This window comes from Mastomys coucha, unplaced genomic scaffold (genome assembly GCF_008632895.1).
Source record: "Mastomys coucha isolate ucsf_1 unplaced genomic scaffold, UCSF_Mcou_1 pScaffold7, whole genome shotgun sequence".
NCBI lineage: Eukaryota > Metazoa > Chordata > Mammalia > Rodentia > Muridae > Mastomys > Mastomys coucha.
In genome coordinates, this window is record NW_022196913.1 from 16,783,051 (window position 1) to 16,810,383 (window position 27,333).

General features: G+C 40.1%; 1 protein-coding gene and 1 pseudogene across 8 annotated transcripts in view; one reads left to right on the plus strand and one right to left on the minus strand.

The window, feature by feature from the left end:
* Ryr2 (ryanodine receptor 2) overlaps positions 1-27,333 on the minus strand; it is a 600,588-nt gene that overhangs the window by 130,560 nt on the left and 442,695 nt on the right. For all 8 annotated transcript variants that reach the window (XM_031357976.1, XM_031357968.1, XM_031357974.1 and 5 more), the window contains 14 exons: positions 26,049-26,154; positions 23,518-23,638; positions 21,282-21,451; positions 19,452-19,672; positions 19,212-19,302; positions 18,066-18,206; positions 17,116-17,279; positions 14,756-14,834; positions 10,970-11,059; positions 10,435-10,572; positions 7,506-7,583; positions 5,029-5,104; positions 2,537-2,660; positions 1,555-1,670 (listed from right to left, as the gene is read on the minus strand). In XM_031357976.1, the coding sequence (XP_031213836.1) occupies positions 1,555-1,670; positions 2,537-2,660; positions 5,029-5,104; positions 7,506-7,583; positions 10,435-10,572; positions 10,970-11,059; positions 14,756-14,834; positions 17,116-17,279; positions 18,066-18,206; positions 19,212-19,302; positions 19,452-19,672; positions 21,282-21,451; positions 23,518-23,638; positions 26,049-26,154 (1,715 nt within the window). The remainder of the gene's footprint in view (positions 1-1,554; positions 1,671-2,536; positions 2,661-5,028; positions 5,105-7,505; positions 7,584-10,434; positions 10,573-10,969; positions 11,060-14,755; positions 14,835-17,115; positions 17,280-18,065; positions 18,207-19,211; positions 19,303-19,451; positions 19,673-21,281; positions 21,452-23,517; positions 23,639-26,048; positions 26,155-27,333) is intronic.
* LOC116081430 lies at positions 11,964-12,817 on the plus strand (annotated as a pseudogene).

Here is a 27,333-nt window from a genome sequence, read left to right on the forward strand (position 1 = left end):
ATCAATAGGAGGAGAGGAGCTTGGCCCTGTGAAAGTTCTGTGCCCCAGTATAGGGGAATGCCAGGGCCGGAAAGTGGGAGAGGGCAGGGTGGCAGGCATGGGAAAGTGGGAGGCAACAGGGATTTGTTTTGGTTGTTTTTGTTTGTTTCTTTGTTTTTTGGAGGGGAAACTGGGAATGGAGAAATTTACATGTAAATAAAGAAAATATCTAAAAAAAAAAGTGATTTTTGGTTTTTGGGGGGTTGCTTGTTTTTTATCCTTGAATTCCCTCTGCTCTCCCTCCCCCACCCCTGACCCCCTCCTGGGGATAGAACAAAGAACTCAGCAAGTGCTCTACCAGTTGGCAGCAAATCTCTAGTCCTCTGCCTGATGTGTGTGTGTGTGTGTGTGTGTGTGTGTGTGTGTGTGTGTGTGCTTGGTTCTTTTTGTTGTTGTTTTGTTTTTAGGCGGCTCTCAATAAGTTACCTATGCTGGTCTTATCCTCATTCTGTAGCCCAGGTTGGCCTTGAACTTGCAATCTTGCTACCCCAGTCTCCCATGTAGCTGGTATTTCAGGGCCTACACCTCCAGTCTGCTAGCTTACAAATATCTTTATGAGGGACTTCTTGTGTAAAATAAATCAAAATGGTGTTGTGCATAGCCAAAATGGCAATATTTTAGGAAGTGTAAAAAATATCCTTTTCTATATTAAATATCTTGAGAAATATGAACAGATTTGGAGAGAACAGGACCACACCAACAGAAATGAAACTGGAATAGAAATAAAGAAAGAAAAGGAGGGAGGAAAGAAGGAAGGAAGAGAGGGAAGGAAGGAAGAAGGGAGGGAGGAGGTGAGGAAGGAAGGGAGGGAGGGAGACGAGAGAAGAGAGGAAAGAAGAAAGGAAGGGAAGGAGGAATGGATAGAGGGAGGAAGGGAGGAGAGGAGAAGAGTAGCTGCTAATGCTTGAGCCTACAATTTTCTCTAGCCCCTGTAAAACTACCATGCAGTGACATGAAAAGGCACTTGATAAAACTCTAATCACCAGAGTGTTTCAAATTTTCAGTATTAAAATACTATTCTTAGCTGGGTGTGATGACACAGGCCTTTATTCCCAATACTCAGGAGGCAGAGGCAAGCAGATCTCTTTAAATCCAACACTAGCCTGTTTACTACAGTAAACTCAGGACTGGCTACATAGTGAAACCATACCTCAAAAACAAATGAACAACAACAAAAATTCCAAGTGCTAAAGATGTTTGACTCAGAAAAAAAGTCAATTTGTGCCAGAAGGTCATTACAAATGGATTGTAGGGGAAGTATTGGAAACAACCAAACTTCTATCATTGTGTCAGAAATGTGCATGCATTCATACAACACTACGTGGATATTTTAAAGTTCTCATACTCAACCCACTCTCTGGCAGTTTATTCGTTACTGGGTACTATGCACTCCTGGCTATTACATTCTTCTCTGTACTGAAATGGACAGAATGTGGAAACAATCCCTTCCTCTATGCTGTGGATGCTCTAGGAATAGCAAGACCTGAATGAGGAGCAGCAAGACCAGCTACATACCAAACTCCAGGATGTATTGATGAGCCTCATCCACATATCGGATCAGCTGCTGCAGGAAACTATAAGCAAATCGCTTCTCGATGGAAGGTGTGTCCAGATCCAGGTCCTTGAATCCTCTAGAAAAGCAAAAGTAAATAAAGTGTGTATGCATGTGTATGTGTGTGTGTGTGTGCGTGAGAGAGAGAGAGAAAGAGAGATCTCAGAAGATAAAATTTTATTTTAAAAGCTACACATAAAATTGAATGTAATAATATTCTTGCTGCTTATGATTAAAGGGAGTTTGCCTATAAGGAATATTTGTATCTAATATAAAACTAAAGTGAATCATTCCACTACTACTGTTAAAATGCTGTGTTTATGCAGAGTGGTTCTCTTCTTTTTTTTTCTTTTTCTTAAGAGTTTGCCTAGATGATGGAAGGCAGCTGAATGAAGTTGCAAAGGGAACTTCCAGGACAAACAGCTAAGGTGTTTGTGTCTCTGGCATGAGTTGGGATGTTTAAATGTGACACAACTTGGAATTATTTGTGAGCAGAGCTGCAGTGAGGGATTGTCTAGGCCCGGATGGCCTGTGGGCATGTCTATGGGAGACTACCTTGGTTACCCTAATGAATATAAGAAAACTAAGCCTGAAAATAGGTTGCATCATTCTGGGGCTGTGTAAAGGAAGAAGAGACTCTTGTTGAGGCTTAATCATGTGTGCATTCATTTTTCTCTGCTCTCGATGATGTTGGGACTAAAAGCTTCAACCCCCTGCCACCAACTTCTGTAAAGATGGACTGCAACCTAGACTTAGGAGATAAAAGAAATCCTCTCTCCTTTAAGCTGCTTCAGTTGGGTGCGTCCACAGCAAAGGAGGGAAAGCTAGGACATGTACTTTGAAGCGACTAACCAGCCGTCCCAAGGTTAAGCTGGGCCACTGAGCTCAGTTTTAGTCGGAACCCAGTGATTATTTGGAAAGAAAAAGAGATGGGTGTCCACTTGCCTGGATACCACATAACCGCTGATCTGCAGGAACTTGAAGATGTCCTGGGCCTTCTCTCTGTCTTTGGCTTTTTCCTTGGCTGTCAGTGTGTCATAGGGCACCAGCAGGGGGTGGTTCCCTCCTCCTGAGAAATTAGCAAGACAAAACAAACATACTACTTACTCTGAAATGACACCCAGCCACTGCTACATGAGCCTGCTAACCAGCATTTCTAGCCTGAAAATGCATGTATTTGAAATATCAAGTGCTGGTTACCTATGCTGTCACCATGGGAGGAAAAAAACAGAAGGGGGTTCTTTCATTAGAGCCTAGATTTGAGGCATGGTAATAGACAATAAAGGAGATATAACTGGGGGAGAGATTTTAAAGATATTTTTTAAAGTGATGCTTTATTTTTCTGGTCCAAGGAGAAAAGAAAGAAAGATGTCTTCAGTATGGAATTCTTGTGGCACCTTCTAGGTTATAGTATGCACATAAACACATGTAAAAATGCATATAAGCCTGCCAAGTTAAAAGTTGATCACTATTAAGCATCTAATGTTTGAAAAATTAAAAGTTTTCAGCTAGTAGCTTCTAGCAAGAGCTTGGATATCATTTAGAACTTATAGAAAATAAGTATGATTTTTAAAACTCATGAGAATCTTCCAGGTATGGGAATGCATGTCTCTATTACAACACCTGGAAGGATCAGGAGTTTGAGTTCATCCTTAGCTACATTTCAAGTTCAAGCTACTCTGTGCTATGTGAGATTTTGTCACATTAACAAAATAAAAGAACTCACATCTACAGGTGTGAGTCCCTCTAAATAGCAACATTATTCCACTTCACTCTTCCATCCCTCATTTTCCCCCCACTGGCCATGTAGGTGTGGATGTGTTACGTGGGAGCTAGCTCAACAGAGAGCCCAGGAGATATGCAAGTATTCCCAGGAGGCTACCCGAAACACACCAATACTTACTGTGGCTTGTGAGCTTGTTCATATCAAAGTGGAGAAGAAAGAGATGCAAGCCTGATCCTGGTCACTAACTTTGGAGCACTGGTACAAGTTTTAGGACTTTAACTCCTCAGCTTCTGTTCTTTTCTTTTCCCAATCATTAGCATGTCTGGGAATTAGCCCCAGAACCTTGTGTATGCTAGAAGTCCTGAGCTACATTTCCAGCCCTTACACCTATTTTTCTTAATAATTCATATTTCTATCATGGTCTCTTTATTCTCCCTTAAAGTTTCATACACTCCCCAAGAGTACCAAACACCAGAGTGAGCAACATAATTATTTTTTCCCAGGTTTTTTTAAAGTGGATTTATCCAGATGCAGAGGTGATGATTAAAAAAAAAAATCAGAATTGGAAGAAATAAAACTGTGCTAGGTCAATGCTGAATCACTGTTTCCAACCTTAACACACAGAAATACACACACACACACACACACACACACACACACACACACACACATAGAAATAACATATGCAAACATATACATACACATATACACATACATAATGTGTATATATATATATATATATATATATGCATAACAATGCCGGAAACTCTCCATGTAGAATGCATTAGCTTGAATAATAATATTTATGTAGTAAATCATGAAAAGATTTCATTAGCATATTGGTACTTTTTAAAGAGGAAATAAGAGAGTGGAGAGATGACTCTGTGTTTAAGAGTACTCACTACTTTTCCAGAGGACTACTTTGCTTCCCAGCACCCATATCACAACCACCAAGTCTGTAAGTCTGGCTCTAGGGGAACCAATGCCCAATTTCTGCCTCTGTGGACACTGCTCTCTCTCTCTCTCTCTCTCTCTCTCTCTCTCTCTCTCTCTCTCTCTCTCTCTCTCTTTCTCAAAAGAAAAAAAAGGAGAAAAGAAAGACTTTAACTCAGGAGTCCTAAGCAAGGGGGTTGCAGCCTGCTTTGGCAACATTATATGTTTACTATCTCACATCTCATGGTAACTCTTGTCGCAAATGCAAAGCTAAAAGGAAGGCTGAGGGAATAGTTCCTTGGCTAGCAAGCACAAGGCTTGAGCTCAATCCCTAGCACTAAAAATAAAACTAGAGAGTGTGGGAAAAGAGGAAACTCAGTCATGGGAGTAGCAATAATACAGCTGGTGTAAACAAAGGATCGGCAATAGGTTAGTCAGGTGTGAGGATCTTGCTCAGAGTCTAAGGAATGTAATACACTAATAACCAAGTGTTCAGCACTACCATACTAATTCAGATATTTTGAGAGTAATATAAATCCAGACAGCATTAAGATACAAAGAGGGAGGGGGAAACACTATTAAAATACAAAGAATACACACTAACAATAAAGAGATTACAGTTTTGTCTTAGAATCTGGATGCAGGCACACTTGAAACGTTTTTGTATAATGAAGGCAGAGTGAAGTTTTAAGCAAAAGAGAGGAACTACTTCATCAGCATCCTATGCTCCTACAGTAAAACTCTGTGTTTTTAAATATAGGTCTCTAGGAAATACTACCTTTGGATTCCAGCTCCATTTTCTTTTTCTTGGCCCATATGTTGTGGTAGTTTTCAGCCATCATCTCTGCCATAGCCTACAACGGACCAAATATTAAGGAGTCAATTGATACTTCTGTAAAGGAAGTCAGAGCTGTCTTCTCAGGCGGGACACACAGACATGTCTTAAAGCAAGAGAGCAGAATATTAGTGCTGAGATGAACCTAAAATGTAGTCAAACACACCCCCCTCACTTGGAAATCCGATTCCAGAGGATTTCAGTGGCTTGAGAAATTACATGGTAAATATCTCCACACTGTGGATTTAATGGGAATAGCCTTTGTTATTCTTTATACTTAATTGTATCTTTTGTTAATTCAACAATGAAGCTTTGAAATAGCTATGGATGTGAACAGAAAATAGACATAAATACAAATTTGTGTTTTAACTCAAAAGTTTTACAAACCAACCTGTACCTTCTTAAATAATTAAAAGAATCCAATATAAACAAAGACTTTACTTCTAGGTCACTCTTTGCCTAATTAAATGAAAAGTTTTAGAACATGTATGTGATCTGTTCTGAGACCTTGTGACTTTTGAGGGGGAAAAAATCTACTATTTTTGGGTCCTTTCATAGTCAAGATTACAATGTCATTATAATTGGTTCTTACATGAGCAAGAGTGGAGAGTAAACCAAACATCTTACCGCACATGAAGCTCACACTTACATCTTTAGTTCTCTTAAACTAACACTAATCATACTCAGATCAATGTGCTATATTGACTTGGTAATGTAAGCTCTATGGAAGTTAAGTGTTTATCTTTCATTCAAATAATTCATCCTAAAACACATCCCCTAGTGACACAGAACACACAGGGCTATGGATGGGACAAATGGAATGTGATCAATTTCCATAGATGAACAAACTAAAATATGCATTCTTTAATATGAGCAATTAAGGTAGTCATTAATTAAGGTGGTATTCATGGTTATTTATTAACTCTTTTCTCATGCATTTTTATATTTATGTGTGTCTCTGTGGATATCCACAAAGGGCAGGGTCACCCACAGTGTGTGTGTGTGTGTGTGTGTGTGTGTGTGTGTGTGTGTGTGTGTTTGTGTGTTGGCACTCACAGTGACCAGAAGAGGGCATCATCCTCTGGAGCTGGACACTGAGCTACTGACACTGCTGGGTATAAATTCAGTTCCTCCAAGGAAAGGACAAACGCTCCTAACCACTGATCTCTCTCTGCGGCCCCAAGGAAGCAGCTCTAAAAAGTTGAATAGTAGCCACTTTCATCCTGAGTAGCCCTCACCAAGGCCCCCCAGTGAAGGCCTAAAACCTCAGATAGTGCTAGATCCTAATACAGTGCATATGTCTTCCTCTACATGTCCTGCACTGCTGCCATGTTACTCTAGAGCCCATCTTCCCTCCTGTGTTCCATGGCTCAGGCCTCTTCTATATCACCAAGCTTACAATCCGGAGCCACCGTAAAGTAAAATAAGGATAACTAAACACAAGCACTTCCCTACTCTGACTGCCAGTCTGATGACCTTGACATCTACTACATGATTAAATGGAGCTCACTACAAACAGGAAAATAGTGAACACAGGAAAAACTCATGTCTGGCGTGGAATGGAGCAGGGTGACAAGAGGTTCCATCATGGGACTCAGAAGGGGAAGTGTCAACTGCTGAAGATCTCCATTTAACATTTCAGACCATGGAAAGCAACAGGAGGTATTGGGGACTTGATCAAATGGATTCTCAAATTACACTGGAATTCTCATGTTTGCTTGTACAATGCTGTAGGTCCCTGCTCCAAACCGGTTTTGATTGGGAAATAAAGATGCCAACAGCCAATGGCTGGGCAGCTAGACTGAGGCAGGACCTTGAGATTGCATTGGAAAGGGACAGAGGAAGGAGAAGATCGACATGATTCGAAGGGAGATGGGTCAGATTTAGAGCTGCAGAAGGAAAATTATGGGAAATGTGGGTGCAAAGGGAAAGTGGCCCTATGGGAGGGCTGCCCAAAAAGTAACAGAGCAGCAAAGATAGAACATAGATTTAGAAGGTGTTGAGCCAGGAATACCGAAAGGAAGTGTATGCTGGCTGGGAGGAGGATTAGAACTGACCAGCCATTAACTGGTTGTGTGTGTGAGTGAGTGTGTGCATGTGTCTGTCTGTGTGTGTGTGTGTGTGTGTGTGTGTGTGTGTGTGTGTGTGTGTGGTGCACAGCACATGACCCACTGGGAGCCAAAGCAGTTTAGCAAACTACAGGAGGCAGGAAGGATGGAACCATAGGTGAGGACTTATAAGGACTTACGTTATCAACTTTCAGGTTACTAAAAGGTCTCAGTGTATAATAACCATAAACTTTGTGGGCTCATCATATGATCACCATGAAACAATACATGCTATAAAATGAATAGGAAAGCATTCTAGTTTGCTTTTTCTAAGTGAGCCTTAGAGACTATTGTGAAAACCCAGATACTTACATGCAGGTCTCGAGAGAGTGTAACATTACTCATGTCAATGGCACGGGGGCTATACCCATGTGCAGCATCTATAGACACCTGGATGGTTTGTTTAGAAAGAAAACAGTATCACATTAGAAACTGCAGTGAGAGCCTTCAGAAACACAATGCAAGGTTCAAACTATGTTTTCTAAGGTAAAGAGAACAAAATAACAGCAAGGGCTTCAAGGATAGACAGTCTAAAAAGTTAATAATTAACAATCAGTAGTACATGATAAATCCCAAGTCCTGCCACGTTTCCCCAGACAGGGGCCTTGAGATTTACCAATCTTGGTTAGCTACAAGAAACAAAGAATCCTTTACAAGCATATGTGTAGGTCAGTTGTGAGGATAAACACAAATTAAACAACTTCACCATGTAGCATTTAATAGCTTGCAGGGAAATCTTCAATGATCAGACTTCCTTATTTCTACATGTTTGCTTTTCAAATCTGGATATACATGTTTATGTTTATAGCTATAGATTCCTGCTGCTCTCAGAGAAGCTCCTTCTACAGTGACTAATGGCTAGTACATAGATTCATGACTGATCTAGCAGTGACACCCCCCCCCCCGCACACACACACAAACATATACATACAGAGACAGAGAGACAGACAGACACACACACACACACACACACACAGCTGAGAGACTATCACAACAGTCAGAAGGCCTGTAAGAGCCAGAGGATGGGGAGGACTGAGGAAGGCTGTCTTCTGGACCTCACTTGGCCATTGCACACAAGATCTCAGCAGCCGTTGTTATCTGCACAAGATCAAGTCAGCAAACATCCCAGAATGGACAAACTGAATACATCCATGACACTTTCAAATAGCTGAGAGTGACTAGGTGCCTGCAGAAGACCTGAATTCAGTTCCCACCACCCACGTTAGCCCATTAGGTAGTTCAGGATTGCCAGCTCTGGTAGATCTGACACCCTCTTCAGTTCTCTGTGAGCAGGTGCACTTGCATATGTGGATATGTGCACAGAGACGCACACACATAGACACATAAAATTAAACCAGGAATAAAGGTAACATCTACTTGTCAATGTTCACAGTTTCACTGCATTCCATCCCTTATCTTAATCTAACCAGTGAAGAGGGGGACATGAACTCTGCATCTTCTAGCAAATCTAACCTATTCTCTTATCAGAAATAAATAGTACATGATGAGGAAGAATGAAATTCTGGTAATGAGCATGTGAGTCAGGAAAGAAGACAGAAAGCCAATCATTCTTTTAGTTTTAACTCTATCACTGATCTCTCTCTGGCTCTTTCTCTCTGTGTGTATGTGCGAGCACTTCTATGTGTTCAGTAAGTGCATAAAACTTAATGGATAGTGAAAGTGTAAAATCGAATATGACTCCACAGCTTCAAAGTAGCTATTCTAACTGCATATGACTATAGAGACGCCAAGCTGAGCACAAGCAAGTGAGCATGCTTGCACTCATTTCTCTCTTCCCTTGACTGCTGGTGTGAGGTGACCATCTCTCAAGCTCCTGCTCTGACTTCCACAGTGATTGCCTACAACCTGGAATTGTGAGCTGGGATAAGCTTTTCTCTTCTAAGTTCTTTTGAGTCAATATATTCCTTCAGGGTGATGGAACTGAAATAGATGGATCACCTTGCACAATCAGCCACTCTTCTCTCCCCACTCAGACGTTAATCCTTGTCATTGCCCCCTTGCATAGGCAACTGATGTCTTGTACTTCAAGTGATAACTTGCTTTTATGTAACAAGACAACAAACACGTTCCAAGTCAAGTCACCTGCCATTCTCAAAATTGGGTTTTGTCTCTGTACAATGGAGCTAACGATAAAATACAGCCTAGCTCAAAAGCAGACATGGTTTAAATAATGGACAGGAGCCCCTCAACACAGTGCTGGGCACACATAAATGCTCAAGAGCATTGTCTAAGGCTGTTCCCATTGTTGCCTCATTACCTTGACTATCTTTACCACAGCTCTGAGCACAACCATAATATGAGTATCACTGGGAGTCATGACTCAGCTATCTTAGTGACAGCAATCATATTAATTATTGTCTCTTTCTTGTCCTCAGAATTCCTGAGCTCTTTAGCTCACTCAACAAAACTACTGTCTTGTGGCCACACCCTAGAATCCATGGCAATCATACCTGTTATAACCACTCCTACATTCCATGGCCATTTCTCTCAAAACTCTACCCATTCTCTTTCTCTAACTTCATCTGACCTGAGCATGTGCTCTCTTGAAGTCAGGGATGTTAGTGTTAACTGTGAACTTATTAGAAAGGGGTAGTCAGGTAAAATGCAGACTGTATCTCTTTGCACCACTGGAGTATTTTAGAAACGTTGATATGACCTTTTGTTTGTTCAAAAGGTTTGTTCAAAGGGCCATGGCTGCCTTTGAACTCCTGATCCTATGCCTGTGTCTCCCAGGTGCAGATGTTATAGGCATCTATCTCCATACCTGTATTTATATGGTGCCAGGAACTGAACCCAGGGCTTTGTAAATGTGAAATAAGTACCCTATCAATTTAGCTACACCCAGTCCTAATTATTATTGCTATCATTGTAATTATTATTTCAAATAGGATCTTATCTATATTGCCAAGGCTGGCTTCAAACTTCTAGGCCTAAATGAAATTCCTGTAGCATTCCCAGTAGCCAAGCTACCACCAAGCTCAGCTTAAATTATTTTAGAGATGGGAACATAGTTCAAGGGTACTTGACTAAAATGCATGTGGCCTGAGTACAATCTCTAGTATGGACAAGTTGTGTGTGTGTGTGTGTGTGTCTGTGTGTGTGTCTGTGTATGTCTGTGTCTGTGTCCCTGTGTGTCTCTGTGTTTGTTTATGTATGCATATATGTGTGTATGTATATGTTTAAATAACACAAATAATTCATTTGTCACTGTGATTATCACCTGGCTTGTCTGAGAAATGCGCCGAGTCCGGTTATAAAGGGCCATGCTATCTCCCTCCCGTGTTCTCTCAATTCTCCAACCCCAAGCCAACATTGTTTTTAAAGACTCCTTGATTGGCCAACGATAAATTTCTTTTTCCTAGAGGGAAAAAAATCAAGCATTAGTGGTATCATGAACCCAAAATGAAACTTCAAGTATTTAGTGATTTGTTCTGAAACAGACTGCCTTTGTTAAAAAAATCAATTAACACAGAATTCTTATAAATAAAACTAAAACATTTGAGGAAAATGTCAAAAGTGGAAATTTTACCCAACTAGGACTGGTAGGGAGAGAATTGACTCTCACAAGTTGTCCTCTGGCCACCACCACAGGGCACACTTGCATGCATACATTCAGGCATGCACGTACAAATACATACAGAAAATTATAAAGAAAATAATAAAAGTTTTAATAATAAGACATAAAACAAAAATTCTCCCAAACATAATACTTTATAAAGTTGGGGGGGGGGGGGGGGGGGGGGAGAATCTCTCACCTTTTCAGACAAGAGTTTATATGGCTTCATTAGTGGTTGGATCTTAGAAGAGTCTGAATATATTTCCCCATAAATCCATCCATTTGCCAACTAAAAAAAAAAAAACAAGATGTTTAAAATAGTTTTACATATATTAGTTTTGCTGATTTTAAGTGTGTATTTATTTAGAACCTATTTTGTAAAAGTAACCCTGAAGTTGGATTAACAAAATGATGGAGGCCTAGTATTTGTTTTGGTGTGGTTGCGGACTGAAGCCAAGTCTTTGTATGCAAGGGATCTACCACTGGGCTACAGTCCCAGGACTCCTCATTTTTTATTTTGAGACAGCACCTTACTAAGTTGCCTTGAGCGCAGGTTTTGGAATTAAAATTCTCCTGCCTCAGATTCCCAAGTACCTGGTATTACAAAGCCTACTGTGACCTGCCTGAGGTCTGAATATTACCTAATTTAATTCAGAGTTCCACTCTTAGTATTCAGTAGCCTCTTGGAATAAGTTCCACTGACCAGAGATTAAATGCATCTTGTCTTCCTAAAATGAACCAGGTCTACACCTGTGCCCAAGGCATAATCCCCTACAAGAGGCTATAGGGACCAAAGAATGACAACTGACATTATTTATTCTGACATATCTTAACCCCCAACCTGTGATGTACGCGTGTCTATGAAAAGTTTGTTTAAAATATGTAAATCAGGAATACCTCAGAATAACATTTCCTAGTCACTTATTTCATAAATTCATCCCCCAATAATTTGACCATTTTGGATTAGCATCATTTGCCCATATACCACCATTAGCTCTCAGAAACCAGGTAGTTATACTGGACTAGTTCAGGACTTCCCTCCCAAGGCATCTCAGACCCAACCCAGCCACCTAGTGTTCAATGGAGTCACTCTATCCACGGTTCACTGTCAGTGGTGCGATCCCTGGGCAGATCGATCGTATAAAAAAGCCAACTGAAAAGGCGCCGGCCGGCCCACGGGCCCCACTGCTGGGGTCGTCCTCTACCCCCATCCCCGGGGGCGAGATGTCGGGGCTCAGCCACTTAGAGTCGGAGGGCTGCCGAGACCTACTCGGCATGCTGGACAATAACGAGATCATGGCCCTCTGCGACACCGTCACCAACCACCTGGTGCAGCCTGTGGACCGCCGAGCAGGGAAAGGAAGATAAAGAAGCTGAAAAGGTTGATTTTCGTCGCTTAGGAGGAGAATTCTGTCACTGGTTCTTTGAACTTCTTAATTCTCAGAATCCTTTCCTGGGACCACCTCAAGATGAACGGGGCCCACAGCACTTCTGACATGATGTCAAGCTTAGGTTTTATTATAACACCTCAGAACAAAACATGACAGACTACCACGGAGCAGAAATTGTGAGCCTTCGCTTATTGTCATTAGTGAAAGAGGAATTTCTTTTTCTCAGTCCCAACCTTGATTCTCAAGGACTAAAATGTGCATCTTCTCCTCATGGATTAGTTATGGTTGGAGTTGCAGGGACTGTCCACCGAGGAAATTCATGTTTGGGCATATTTGAACAAATTTTTGGACTTATCCGTAGCCCTTTTGTGGAAAATACTTGGAAAATCAAATTTATCAACCTGAGAATCATTGGAGGAAATTCCCTTGCTCCTGGATCATCACTGAAACCATTTGTAACATTTGAACAGAGTGATCTGGAGGCCTTTTATAACTTAATCACTTTGTGTAATAGTCCTGAAGTAAGACCTAATGTAAGGCAGATATTGGATAGTGGGACTGGAGACCAGGTTTTACATAGTAGAGATGAGGCATTGTTGAACAAAAAGGAAATGAATTTGCCTAACCCTCTAAAGCATTGAGCACTGTACCTCAGCCTGAAGAAGCTGCAGAAACAGACACTGACCATCTCTAAACCACTGCAGATGTGAGGAGAATTGACATATTTTAGTTGAAGTACCTTTTTGGACTACAGACTAATGTGAAGAATACTTGCCTATTTCTACCTGAGTTACAGCAAATGTTTTGAGAACTTATTGCAGTCCACCAAATAAATTACATTTTAGATATTGTAAAAAAAAAAAAAAAAAAAAAAGCCAACTGAGAAAACCATGGGGAGGGAGCAAGTGTTCCTGCACAGTTCCTGCCTCTGCTCCTGCTTAAGCTCCAGCCCTGTCTTCTCTCAGTGATCAACTATGATCAGGATACATCGGTCAAATAAACCCCTTCCTTCCCAAGTTGCTCTTGGTTATGGTGCTTATTGCAGCAACAGGCATCACACTAGGAAAAGGACCTGCCACGTCACTGGCTTATGTCCAGACATGAGCATCCTCCGGGGCATTCGCTCTCTGCTTTTCACTTCACGGCTGTACATGTATGTGCTAGGTTTTTGTACCGTGTCAATTTGATTCCTCTGACAAACTGTGATCACCATTCTCTCTTAAACCAAAACTAAACTCAACTGAAATGAGAACATTTACAACTCCTTGAGTTTTCTCATTGTACTATTTTCCTTGAAGATATATTTTAGTAGATGTCTTCTACTTTTAATAAGCTATATAGACCTGCTTGGACATATATTATAGAAAGTACAAAACTACTAAAGCTTAAGAATCTTCATGGGGGTGGGAAGATGCCCCTTCAAGGGGGTGGGTAAAGTACCTGCTGTACAAACGTGAAGGTATGAGTTTGGATCCCTCAAACAGATGGAAAAAACTGGGTGTGGTAGCTAGCACATGTCTATAACCTCAGCACATGAGAGGACAAAGACAAGAGGAATCCTGGAGCCCACTGGCCAGTCTGACCAATCAGTAAGCTCTGGGATCAGGGACCGACCTTGTCTCAAAAGGTAAAGTAGGGAAGAAAATATGTAACCTCAACCTCGGGCTCCTACATGTATATACACACATACAAATGCACATACATATGTGCACACATTCATGAGCATTCATACAGGCACATGCACCCAGATTAATGAATGTGCATAAACAACAATGCACTCACATCTCACATGTACATTACACACACACACACACACACACACACATTTTCGGTATTGTTCATCAAATATAAAACTACCTATAAAAACCAGAGTTATGCTAAAAGGTATTTTTTTTCCCTGAGGCAGGGTTTCTTCATGTAGCCCTGGCTGTCCTGGAACTCACTCTCTCTGTAGACTAGGCTGGCTTCAAACTCTCAGACATCCATCTGCCTCTACCTCCAGAGTGCTGGGATTGAAAGCATACACCTCCACTGCCTAGCTTAAGGTAAGTTTTTACTGTAGAGTTACTACTTCACCCTGAAGCCCCACAAACAAATAAACATTAAGAAATGATACTCAATGTTTAGTGAATTGATCTTTAAAAATGCTAAAATGTCCAGATTATGTCATGTTTTTATTATGAAGAAACTAGCTAAGTAGGAACATGTACAGCTTGTAACTAAATGTCTACTAACTTCAGTGAAGGTCTTTTTTTAAAAACAGAGCCTTGGGGCTGGGGGTGTGGCTTAGTGAATACAAGTGTGACATGGTGGTGCACTCAGGGCAGTGAAGGTGGGCAGATCCACTGAGCTGAAATGGCAAGTTCTAGAGTCACTGAGGACCCTGTCTCAAAGGAAATAAAGTAGAGTGATACAGTCAATGAAGTCAACCTATGACCACACTACATATACATGTAAATGAATAGAAATACACACACAGAAATATACACTATACACATGCAAAGAGCAATTTGGCAAAACTGGGTATATTTAAGCAGCACCCGGTCATTCCCAGTGGCAGCCTTGGGTGGGAAGACCGGACTTGTTGCCTTTACCTTGTCCATGGACCATTTATCATGGGAATGTTCTGCGTATTTGTTAATGAAGTATTCCAACTTCTCGGGAATTGTAATGCTACAAGAAAAAGAAAAGAAAAGAGTTTGGTGTTTTTACAGAATTTACAGGCAATTGCATTCATATTTACTCACAGAGGAGTAATACTCAGATTCCATTCACTTCTAACTGTTAAAAAAAAAAACAAAACTGTTGTAACAAACAATTGCTTCTTCACATTTCCAAGCAATGTAAGTCAAGCAGATCATGTTCTGTTTACTCATCTCAAACTGAGACATTGTTTATTGGGTTAATATTAAAAAATAAATGTAAAAAGATATATGTTAGTTAAAATATATTCAAAGATGAATACAATAGATTATACAAGAAAAGGAAAACAAACCCAAACCAGTACTCAGTAAGTCTGAAAACATGCTTTTCTTTTATACTTTTTCTTTGGAGTGATTCTGTCTTTTTAGACTGTGTTTGTTGAACTATGAATGAACAACACTGTTGATTTTTGATCTGCCACATCTTCAAGTTAATTCCATATAACTAGTTATGTATTAAGATTTTATGATATTAGTCCTCCATGTAGACAACATTACAAAGTTACTAATTTGTGCTACAAGGGAAAGTAATTGACAAACTTTTGCTTTATTATTTGATAATATTTATTCTTGATTCCTTTCTTGTTTCAATGAATATTTATTCCATTTGTGTCCAGCATGTGCAGTTGATGAATGGGTCTGCTCATAAATGTTAAGGCTTGGGAATATCAAATGTATCTATGGAGAGAGAATTGTATGCACATTCCACTCCTTAGTAAATACAACTTACTAGAGCACTTAACTGAGAATTGGCTTCTAAATAAAACCCTGCACGATAAGATGATTTTCTGATCTTTATCAACAAAGTTATCAGTTAGTAACTGACAAACACATTCTCAAGAAGCAATATTTTTGTTGTTGTTGTTGTTTTTTTTTTTTTTTTTTTTTTTTTTTTTTTTTTTTTTTTTTTTTGAGGCAGGGTTTCTCTGTGTATCCCTAGCTGTCCTGGAACTCACTCTGTAGACCAGGGTAGCCTCGAACTCATAAATCCACCTGTTTCTGCTTCCCAAGTGCTGGGATTAAAGGCGTGTGCCACCATAGCCCAAGAAGCAATATTTTTTAAAAGAAAAAATCATACCCACGTAGAAATTACTCAAACCACCATATAAACCTAAAATGAAGAATTTCCCTAGGAAAAAAAAGCCTGGGAAAATTAGTATGCATGCCCAACACTTGTTAGTTAACCAGATTCCACTCATCAACACCCAAAGCATGATGCTGTTCTTCTGAAAACCCTGGGTTATTCTGTATGTGCACAGACCAGACACTTACCTATGTAGACTGCGACCCTGTGATGTTTTAGTGACTTACTTTGAAAGAGATACAAAGGACCAAGCACATGATCCAAACACTTAGGAGTGGACTCTTTTCTCACAGGACTGTCATGTAATATCAAGCAAGTATACTTTAAAGACATTCTTAGGTTAATGACAATACTTGGGTTGATATTCTGATTGGTTTGGGGAGCTAAGTTAGCTTGGAGCTGTTCTGAAGCCTCAGACTGATTCAGAAGTGTTGGTTAATAACCAGCATGTGACTAACTTGCTAACTAGTCTTGCCAAGTTACCATGAACCAGGAAAGTAAAGACAAGAGGATGTTTTCCATGCAAAATCAGAGTTGTAGTCCTATTTGAATTCCAAATACATGAAGCACCCATATATCTCATTTGTATAACTTAGAAAACTAAATGCATGTATGAAGCTTGGTAGAGACCATATATTTGATCTTTACATAAGGCTTTCAATTCTGTCCACATCTGACTGTATATGTAGTTCTTTGTGACAACTTGATATTTCTTTCATCTCTTTCTGATGTGCAATATCATCAATGAAGCTGAATCCTGGCCAACCTGTTGTGATGGGTGAAATGATCTTGTCATTCACAGGAGCAGTGACAGATTGGAACTCTCCTCAGCTAAAGATGTCACATAGGGGTAGATCATGCTACTGATACACATTTCAGTTAAACTTTCAACTAAGTAACCGCTCATGCACTTTGTTGAGTCTTCTTCTGGCTGGTATAACATGGCTAGCCATGAGACTCCTCCTTCAGCACAGAATACCCTAGAGGGCACACATCTTTTTCTGATATTGGTATATTCACCGTTATTTTTACTGCCATCTGATAAAGTCAAGGGACTCCTACTCAAAGAGGGCATGTACCAGAGAAAGTTCACTTCAGTACCTTATTCAATTTCAGACTTCACACATCATTTACAATAAAAATCTGCTGCAATAGAAAGAGTCCATACTTTGAGGTATCAACAGGTTGTGGGTTAAAGTTCCCTTCAGAATCCATGGATGACTGTTTTTCCATCATACTGACATAGTTTGACTCCATGTAGTCTGGAGGTAAAGCTCCCGCAACTGCACTCAGGCAAGGCAGGGCCAGTTTGAAAAGTTCTTGTTCATATTTCTGGGAAGAGAACAATAGTAAACTATTATCCATGTAACTCCTGCTATGTGGCTTGTTGACAAATACCCACACAGGCTCACGTGTTTGAAACTTCATTCCTAATTGGTGACACTGTTTTGGAAAGCCATGGAACCTTTACAAGGTACAATCTTGGTGAAAGAAGGTCACTGTATGTATATATCCCTCTCTTCCCATCTCTTGTCTACCTCCTCTTCCCTAGTTTCCTGACTACCCTGCAGGTCTCACTCTGGCTGTAATACCTTCCCTGCTCTGACGAACTAAATGGCTTCTAGAACTCTAAAACTAAACAAGGCCCTTTTCTCCTCTAACTTGTTCTATGTCAGAGTATTCCAGCACTAACAGGCCTGATTTCCTACATTTCTCTACTATTTTAACATCATAAACAGTATTATGATCACAAAGAATATGTGACAATATTGATTACTAAAGATCTAAAGATTAATCCATAATATATTCTCATCATGCACTATTAAGAAAGGAGGAAAACAAATTAGGTAACCTTCCATTGTGTTGCTTAGTTGAAACAGGATTTTACCCTATAACCGAGACCCAACTGGAGCCCATGTTATCCCTGAACTTGAGATCCTCCTGTCCCAGCATCGTCGGTGCTGAGAGTATAGGGATTTACCATCATACCTGACACTATTCGGGTCTTGATTAATAAATGTATTAATCCATTATAAATACCACCTTACAGAGAATCTGAGGCTTTTTGTTGCTTTATCAATACAAACAAATCCCCCCCAACCCCAGATCTTCAATTACCTTTTGAGATAAAGCATCAAAAATGCCCCAAAATAATTTTCTTGATAAATGAAGTTCTTCTTCCGAGGCAGCACCAAAGTTCCCCCACCCTCCAGGTAGGCAGTAATATTTCCAGCATCTTTCATAATGGTTGGTCAGCAGCTGCATGGGAAAGTAGTCATAAAATTAACAAGCTAAAATATCTTCTCAGGGTTTCCATTCCTCCTGCATGGCATTCTGAATGCTATAGTGTAAGGTTCATGGAAGAAAAATTCTCAAACCCATGTGAGTATTTTGAGAGCGAAATTACTTGAATTCTATGTTTCTTTCAAATTGGGCACTGATTACAATGCAATGTGTGGACCAAATGTTCAACTTTGAAAATGTATATTAAAGTGGGCTAGAAAGATGGTTCAGTAATTAAGAGCATTTTCAGTTCTTTTAGGAAGCCCACGTTTGGTTTCCAGCACCTACATCAGGGAGCTCACAACTATCTATGATTCTAGTTCCAGGCGATCTATTGCCCTCTTCTAGCCTCACTTCTTACTGCACTTACATGCACATACCCACACACATATAATTAATGGATCTTGAACGGTATTCTTTTTGAAGTTATTTACATAGTCATACACCGCAGAGTTCTGTGTTCTTTAATTTAATTTACTCACAACTATGTGAACTATTATTTCCTGAATTTCATACACAATTATCTCCTAGAGTCTAGAGATACTGAATAGGGACCTTGCTTCCATGAACATTTTTGTTTCTTCTGACTTACCTATCAATTATAATGACATCAAACTTTAAATTTCTACAAGTAAACTCTGAAAATGACTCTATATTTGTTTGGTACCCACAGGTTCACTCTTTGATCATTCTAGTTTCTGTTACTATGATGATCTCTCAGTTATTTGGAAGCTTTTTCAAAACTTTATTTGTGATCTATATCTGCCAAGTTTATAGTGTTGGTGTTAGAGAGTCTATGATCCTGCATTGCTTATTTAAGGCTCCCTCTTTCTCTCTCTCCCTCACACACACACATACACACACATACATTGAATAATACATACATTGAATATATATATGCTTAAGAGACAAATGATTAGTAACAAGAAGTCAGCTCAAGAAAGCAGGGACCACATAGTGCCAAGAATTTCTCATAATTACCTTCAGAGGCATCTTTGCATGCTCATTCAACAGTGGAACATCAAACACCAGCCTTCGGAGTAGGTGTTGCATCATAGAAGGTCTCAGTTGACTGTTGGAACAAGGCAAAACTAACTCAAGACTCACATTTATATCAGACTATAAAAATTAATTTTGGATATGTAAACTACTTGAAATTTTCATGATAATTTCAAAGGTCCATCCCAGGAAGAAAATTGGCACAGAGAGTCATCCACTTACCCACATATAGAGAGCAGGCACACTTCTATAGAGTCCCGCTGAGCTTTGGTGAGGGAGCATCCCTTAGAGAGTCTATATACAGTGTGTAGCAGAGAGTCAATGAGGGAAGCATGGTGCTCTGTTCCAGCAAACAGGGGAGCACACCTCGTTAACAAAGGTAGTACAGCGGTGCAGAGGTACCGATTGAGAGCCAAGGCCATGTCTGTAGCACTTAGTGCAGCCTAGAGAGGAACAAGAGGACACAACCTTGTGTGATCAGCAGAGAACTCAATGTATTGCTTACCACACAATCTCCTTGTCTGGAACAACAGCAGCATGGACATCTGGAAATGTAGTCCTTAGATCAATGTCTACCCATGGCTCACATTATCTTCACCATTTAAAATCATCAACAATTGATTGAAATAAATGCAACATCGTCTACCTTCTCAAATGGCTTAGGAAATCCAAGCTCAAGGTTAGGTTATGATAATATCATTTCCCCTAACATCTGTGATGGTAACTCTGAAATTAGTAAACAGGCCTATCCAACCTCGAGACACCTAAAGAAGTTCTGGAGGAATATTGTGAGTTTGTTCTGTAGCAAGGTTAGCTCTGAAAAGAGTCAGACCTCAGAAGGATGGGTGATAGTGGAAGATGCCAGTGAGCACTTCCTTGTGGGCAGAAGAGATTAAAATGAACATGTGTGCATAACTGATGCCAGATTTGTACATGTCATTCATACTTCTATTCAGGTCTACCAGTGTCAATCATCAGGAGTCTATATTGACACTATGTGGATATTTCTACTCTTCAGAATGTCAATGAAATGGAACTTCCATCTTGTTTTTATGACTTTGCTGTCATGGATTTCTTTACTCAAGATCTAAGATCAAAAGAAGTTGAAAAGAAAATAAATGAGTTAGAATGCTTTTGATGGAATTTGGTGCTCCACTTTATTCCACCACGTTTCACCTACCAGCATGACACCAGGAATGGCAGATCCTCCATGGGGCCACCTAACATACTAACATACAGGGCAGATACTACCCAATGAGTACTCAAGAGAATGACAACCCAGTGTGCCTCTGTAACTGACAGAACTATAATGACCATTCAACTGCTTTAATACTTCTTTCACCAAACAGCAAAGGTATGTGGGCAAATTTATTTATATAGGTATTATTTTACTTTTTGTATATATGTATTCATGTGTATACATCTGTAAGCACATATATAAATGTGATGAGGCAAGAGGTCATTGTCAGATGACTTCCTTAATATCTCTTTACCTTATTTTTTGAGATAGGATCTCTCACTGAATCTAAAGCTTTCTGATTCAGCTAGCCTAGCTAGCTAATAATCTACAGAAATCATACTGTCTTTAATATCCAGTGCTTAGATTTTATACACACACACACACACACACACACACACACACACACACCACACACACCTGGGTTTTTTAACTTGGGTTTAAGGATAAACTAAGGTCTTCGTGTTTAAGTGACAAGGACTTTATCAAATGAGCCATCTCTATAAATCTAGGACAAATAAAATAATGAACAGACATTTAATAGATATCCCTATGACCTCCCAAGTTAAGCATAGATCAATGAACCTCTTGTCTCCCATTGCACCTTATCAGAATTTTTGCCAGCCCTGTGAGGCAGGTAGTTTCACTAGCTAATGAATTTCCTTTGGACAGGACCTGTTTGATTTCTCTTTACTCACTGCTTGCCTGAAACCAACACAGATGTGCAGTGAATACTTGTTGAGAATGAGTGGATGAGTGAGCCCATAGACATAGACCTCGGAGTCAAGGGTATAAGTTCACTTTTCATATCGTACCGTGTCTAGAGAGGCAGCAGCTCGAAGATCTGGCAGAAAGCCAACCTCAAGGAGATGAAGGAGGAAATCTTGCACCTCAATTCCATAGACCCTGTCAAGGAACAAAACCATGGCTGCCTTGTGATCTGGGCAAAACCCCGCGGACATGTCAGGCTCCACCACCTTCCCATCTACAAGAGAGAAGGTGATATGTTGGCGTCAATGGCCTGGCCATATGTGGGTTGATGACATTTGGCTTTTGCCAACCATGTCATGTTTTAAATAAATTATATTAATGAAATGTTTTCCGGCTTTACTACCCTCACACAATTGTGTTTACCAGCTTGGCTAGTAAACTAGGGCAGTGCAATTTGAACCCAAGGTCATTTAGATGTCATTGGGGCATCTGTTCACTTCATAGTTGTAAAGGCATAGTATCTGGCAGATGCCAAGAAGGAAACAGAAGGCATCAAACAGACCTGGTAAAATGTGGAGTGGATACCATGAAAAGTTAAATATAAGCACAGGCCAAGCACTCGGGAGGCAGAGACAGGTGAATATCTATGAGTTAGAGGCCAGCCTGGTCTACATGTGAGTTCCAGGATACCAGGGCTGTTACACAGAGAAATCCTGTCTCACAAAACCCTAAATAAATAGATAAATAAGTAAATAAATAAGTAAATAAATAAATAAGGAACACATTCTTCTACTCTTGTCAAGAGCACATCCATTTAAATTTACGTGAAAATCAAGGTACTTTTCCACTGTTATGGTTCAAGATGATTATAATTATGAATGAAATAGCATATTAGTGAATATAGTTACACAGTAAGCATAAAGTGACAAATTAACACAATGAAACCAGCATGGATTTCATATGAAATAGACTTCACTTTGTCACAACATAAGAGAGTCATGTCATTTTCTCTCTTAATACCCAAAGCTTGAAGCCTATGTAGACCAATGCATCCCTTATAATAATTCCTTAAGTTCAGAGGTTGGAGACCACTAGTATGAAGAATTACGGGACTGTGTGCCAACTTAAAATCATGGGGAGCCTATTGCTCCCTATTAGACCATAAGATAATTATGCCATACTGGTCCTAGTAGCACACAGTAAGAGTCTATGAATGGCATCACAGAGTTTTTTTCCATGTGAATGTAATGTTGAAGAAAGCAGAACCTGGGAAGGAAGACACATGACCATCACCAGACCCAAATAACTTTTCTCTTGAAGCCAGTGAACAAATAATATTTAAATAAAATTCACAGTTGATACTCACTAGTTCCTGGTCATTATTACAAAAATATCTAATATAACTAATATTATCTCTGCATTATATTGTAAGAAAAATAGACTTTAGAGTTTAACTCTGCTGGGAACATGATAGCATTGCTAGGTGATAGAACTGAGTGGTGGAGCTATTAGAAGTTTCTAGAAGACAGCTCAGACAGTGCATCTGCCTACACAGCTGGACAGGATATTTTAAGACCTTATTTCCCGCCTTCATGATGAAGCATCAGTTTTTAAAACAGAGGCTGTCTGATCCTCTGGTATGAAACCAATCATGGGATCTTGATTAGTTTCAAACAGATGGGAAGGAGGCAGTCTGGAAGTCTGATAGCTATTCCTCCTCAGGTCAGATGCACCCTTCTCATTCTTCAGAATGAAGATTGGTTGCTCCCACTGTATCAAAAACTTATGTGCCAGGATATCTCCTGCATCAATGAGGGGTCTACATTCTTCAAGGGACTTTTCATGACAATACCATTTGCTTTATGGTTTTACTCCCTCTAGGACCTTTTCTGAAGGACTGTGAGAAAAAACACCCTCAAATGGTGACCAGCCTATCATGACCAAGGAGACGATGGTAGTTACCTGATATCACAAATACACAATCCACCCTATAAATATTTGCAATATGGTCTTGTGGGTTCTACCAGGTGGGTCCCAGGGATTGAACTCAGGTGTTCTACAGGTATTGATTTTAATATAATCACAACTGCCTGAGATTTAAAACCCACTGATGTGATACCACTGCTATTCCATTATCAACCAGTGATACCACTGCTATTCCATTATCACCACCTCCTCAAACACACAGGACACAGTGCAGTAATGACCTGCCCACTCCTATTTGTGAGCAAGCATCTGACTGGATGGAGGTGGGAGAGGGGATGCTAAGCACTGATGAGATTTTCATAAAGTACTGTCCTCCCAGTTCTACAAAGCGCTCAGGATGGATGCTGGTCTTACCTTTGGCTATTGTTGGCATCTGAAATGCAATGCTGATGACGCCCACCAAGTCTCCCAGTGGAATCAGGGATCTCAAAATAGACCTGATTCGGATGGCTTCTCCCTTCCCCGCATGAATCAACTAAATGGGAAGAGGATAAAGCAAGCTTAGAACTGGTTGTGGACTCTATCTGTAGTTTTGTTAGAAAATTTAAACCATGAGAATCCATATATAAAGCAATCGTCTACCCTGCACATGCATTAAGCTAATCATCTCCCAGAAATTGCATCTCAGACATACAGGCAGGCAATCACAGCTTATAGTTCCTATAAACGTGAAGAAACGCTAGATTACATACCCTTCAGTCTAGGCTACCTGTTTTCCAATAAAATTTTATAATGTTTGGGGGACCAGTACAAACCGATAACCAGAAAAGTCTATGAGCAATTGCCCTTAAAATTATATATACCCACCAATAACCAGAGAAATAACACAATAAAACAGTCACTATTCTGAGCCACTGAAAATATGCTAATATTTATTATATATTTAGCCTCTTTCTTGTCTTAGGAATTAATTCTGTATCCACCCATATTCTGTTCTGATTCTTGGAGGAGGAGGGGATCAATTTACATAAATCCTGATATTCCATTTAAGACTTCTAGCTGAGGAAGTTCCCAAGTTGACAGTGGATCAAAAAAAAAAAAAAAAAAAAAAAAAAAAAAAAGGAAAGAAAGAAAGAAAGAAAGAGACAAAGAAAGAAAGAGAAAAGAGAATCTCAGTAACTTTCTTAAATAAGCCACCAATCTCTAGATCCAAGACCAGCATCTGTTACATTCACCACAAGGCAGGAAAAACAAGTGATATTCAAGGCCTAGTGGAAAGTTCAGCTAGTGACTGTAAAGATGGTAGAGCTTCAGGAGGGGCAAGGTGGGCATGGTGAGCCCTCACTTGTCTGCTTTAGTGCCCCCAGACCCTTACGATGTCAAGACAACAGCACCCAGCCAGGAGTGGTGGTGCACGCCTTTAATCTCAGCACTTGGGAGGCAGAGGCAGGTGGATTTCTGAGTTCAAGGCCAGCCTGGTCTACAGAGTGAGTTCCAGGACAGCCAGGGATATACAGAGAAACCCTGTATCGAAAAACCAAAAAAAACAAACAAAACAAAAAAAACAAAAAAAACAACAGCACCCAAACAAATTATATTATAATTTGTTTCTTAGTTCCTCTGATATTTTCCCTGAGACAGGCAAAGGTACAAACTGTGTGGGCATCCACGTTTTGTCTGCAACCACCTCCAGCACACACATCTTCCATCATCCCTTCTCAGTTACCAAGTGAAGAATCACACGAGTAGCCGAAGCTGAGTTTTTTTTTTTTTCTTTAAAAAAAAAAAAAGATTCCAGGTTTTCTAATATTCTAACTGGTCTCTATTCTGTGGTTCTTCTCTGGTTTCTACAGAAGAGAACATCATGTAGATTCTATCATATGAGTTTAAATGAAAGGTCTTTAAAGAACTGAAAACCAGCATGGGTACCAAGGGCAGGGAAATGAAATGTTTTACAAGCCACCCACTCTGGCTTTGTGTTTATCCCAGCTCAAAAATAGACTTGCACGTTAGTTTATTCTTTTAACATTTCATAGTGCTTATAATGTACCAATCATAATCACCCCCAGTTCCATCTGCAAACTCCCTCTGATCCCTCCAACATGTCTCATTCACAAATACACATGTCCTTAAGGAATTAAGAACCCACCTAACCAAATTTGTGCTGTCCACCCGTGCATGGCGTAGGGCCATCCACAAAGACATGGGGAACCTACTTGGCAGTACTCAAAGAAGAGTGACTCTTTTTCTCCTAATAGCCATTAACCGCCAGTGGTTCCTCAGCTAGGGGTGGGGTTTCAGGAGCCTGGAAGACGTTATCTACAGCTGGTCACAGTGCAGCGGGTAACTGACTCTGGAGTCCCCACCCCCAAACTGGACATTTGTAATACAAGCCTTATACTCAAGACTTGAGGAATAGTGTAGAAAAGAGGGCAAGAGGCTTCTGTGAGCCAGAGGACCAAGTGGCTGGTGTGAAATCAGTCTGTCTGGACATGACAGGCCTGCTACCACACGCTCTCTCAACAACGATGTCTGTCTTACAGTTTTGAAATTAATATTGCCCAGCTGAACTCAAGTAGAGATAAGCATTATATAAATGGAATCAATTATTGGAGGAAACAGATTTCCATCAGAGAAGAAAAAACCGTGCAGGGAAAACACGATGTCTTCTTCAAAGGCAAGGAGGCCACATGAGTTTACAGACATATGGGTGACTACACAGTCTCTTAATGACTTGTACTGACAATCTCACTACTAATTTCTATAGCCAATGGGGCATTTCCAACTAAACAAATGCTTGTTCAGCAGTGAGACTGCAGCTATTATTTTTAATGGAGCATGAATATTACTAGTTTGGGCTGCTGCTATGAGCCCTGTTGACATGATGTTTGGGACTGATAAGTGCCATCAAGATTGCTGCCTTCAAGCCCCCAAAACAGACTCACATGCATTTCAGGAGCACAGCGACCAAGCAGGTCAATCAAAGCTGCGTAGAAGGTCATGATCGCGTTCCCCATGTGGATGGTGTCATCTTCCTCCTCTTCTGTATCACTTTCAGGGAATTTGTCCCAAAAGAAGCAGAAAGTAAATGAAGTTGCAGTGATAGCCTTTTCTTACCAGTCCTTTCATGATTCTCAGAAATACCAGTGGTTTTTTTTTTTTTTTCAAACAAAATAACCAGACATTAAGGATCAGAATTGAGACTCTTATTACTAAGAGCACATTGCAAGGGCACGTTAGGATTCCTGCCATGGGATAGGCAGAGGATCACTCATCTGATGGATCTTGATCATTTACTTCTTTTCAGTCTTTACAATTTAATGTTCTTTTTGTTTATGAGTATGTGCATTTGTGTATGCACACCAAAAAAGAAGGTGTCAGATCCCTGAAACATGAATTGCACACAGTTGTGAGCCATTTGATTTGGGTACTGAGAACCAAACAGAAGAGGGTTCTGGAAGAGTAGCAAGTGCTCTTAACTGCCAAACCATCTATGCAGCCCCTTGCTTCTTTTTGTTGTTTTCTGTTATCTTTTGAGCTGGTGTGTAACAAATAGCTGTTGTAATGATATTTTCATATTTGCAACATTATCCTTTTCTCATATTCATCCTCCCATGTTGCAGCATTTTCTCTGTCCAATCACATTAGGGCAGTGACAGGCCTGTGACTGGACAGGAATAGAGAAGTGGAGCTAGAGTTGGAGGAGGAGAAAGGTCAGGAGCAAGAGGAGAGATCTTCATCCTGGAGTCAGAGGATGATGAAGAGTCAGATCTTGAGTGGTTATACAACCAAGCAAAGGTTTTTACAAAATAGATTAATTGGGTTAGACTACTGTCTTTATTATTTGGTTCTGAAATTATTGTATTGGCATCTTGTAAATTGTGATCTTATTATTATATAAACCTGATTGGATATTAAAGCCTTAAGAGTCATGCTTTACCTACCAGGTTCTAGGCTCTAGCTAAGTGAATGATTGTGGGGGTGTGTAAAGCATTGCATGTGAGCAAGATGTTGCTGCTAGCTGGGAGAAAATAGCAAGAACCCGCCGGGACTTTGGGACTTAGTGATGAGGCCGGAGGGCACAGGCACTAGAATGTGCTGGTAGATTCATTTTTTACTAATTCCCACAACAGATGGCCACCCAACGTGCTGGCTGGGCACAAATCCACTAGCAATTTAAAATTATTACCTTGAGAGTTAAAGTTTATATTTTACTTTTTCTTTCCTTTT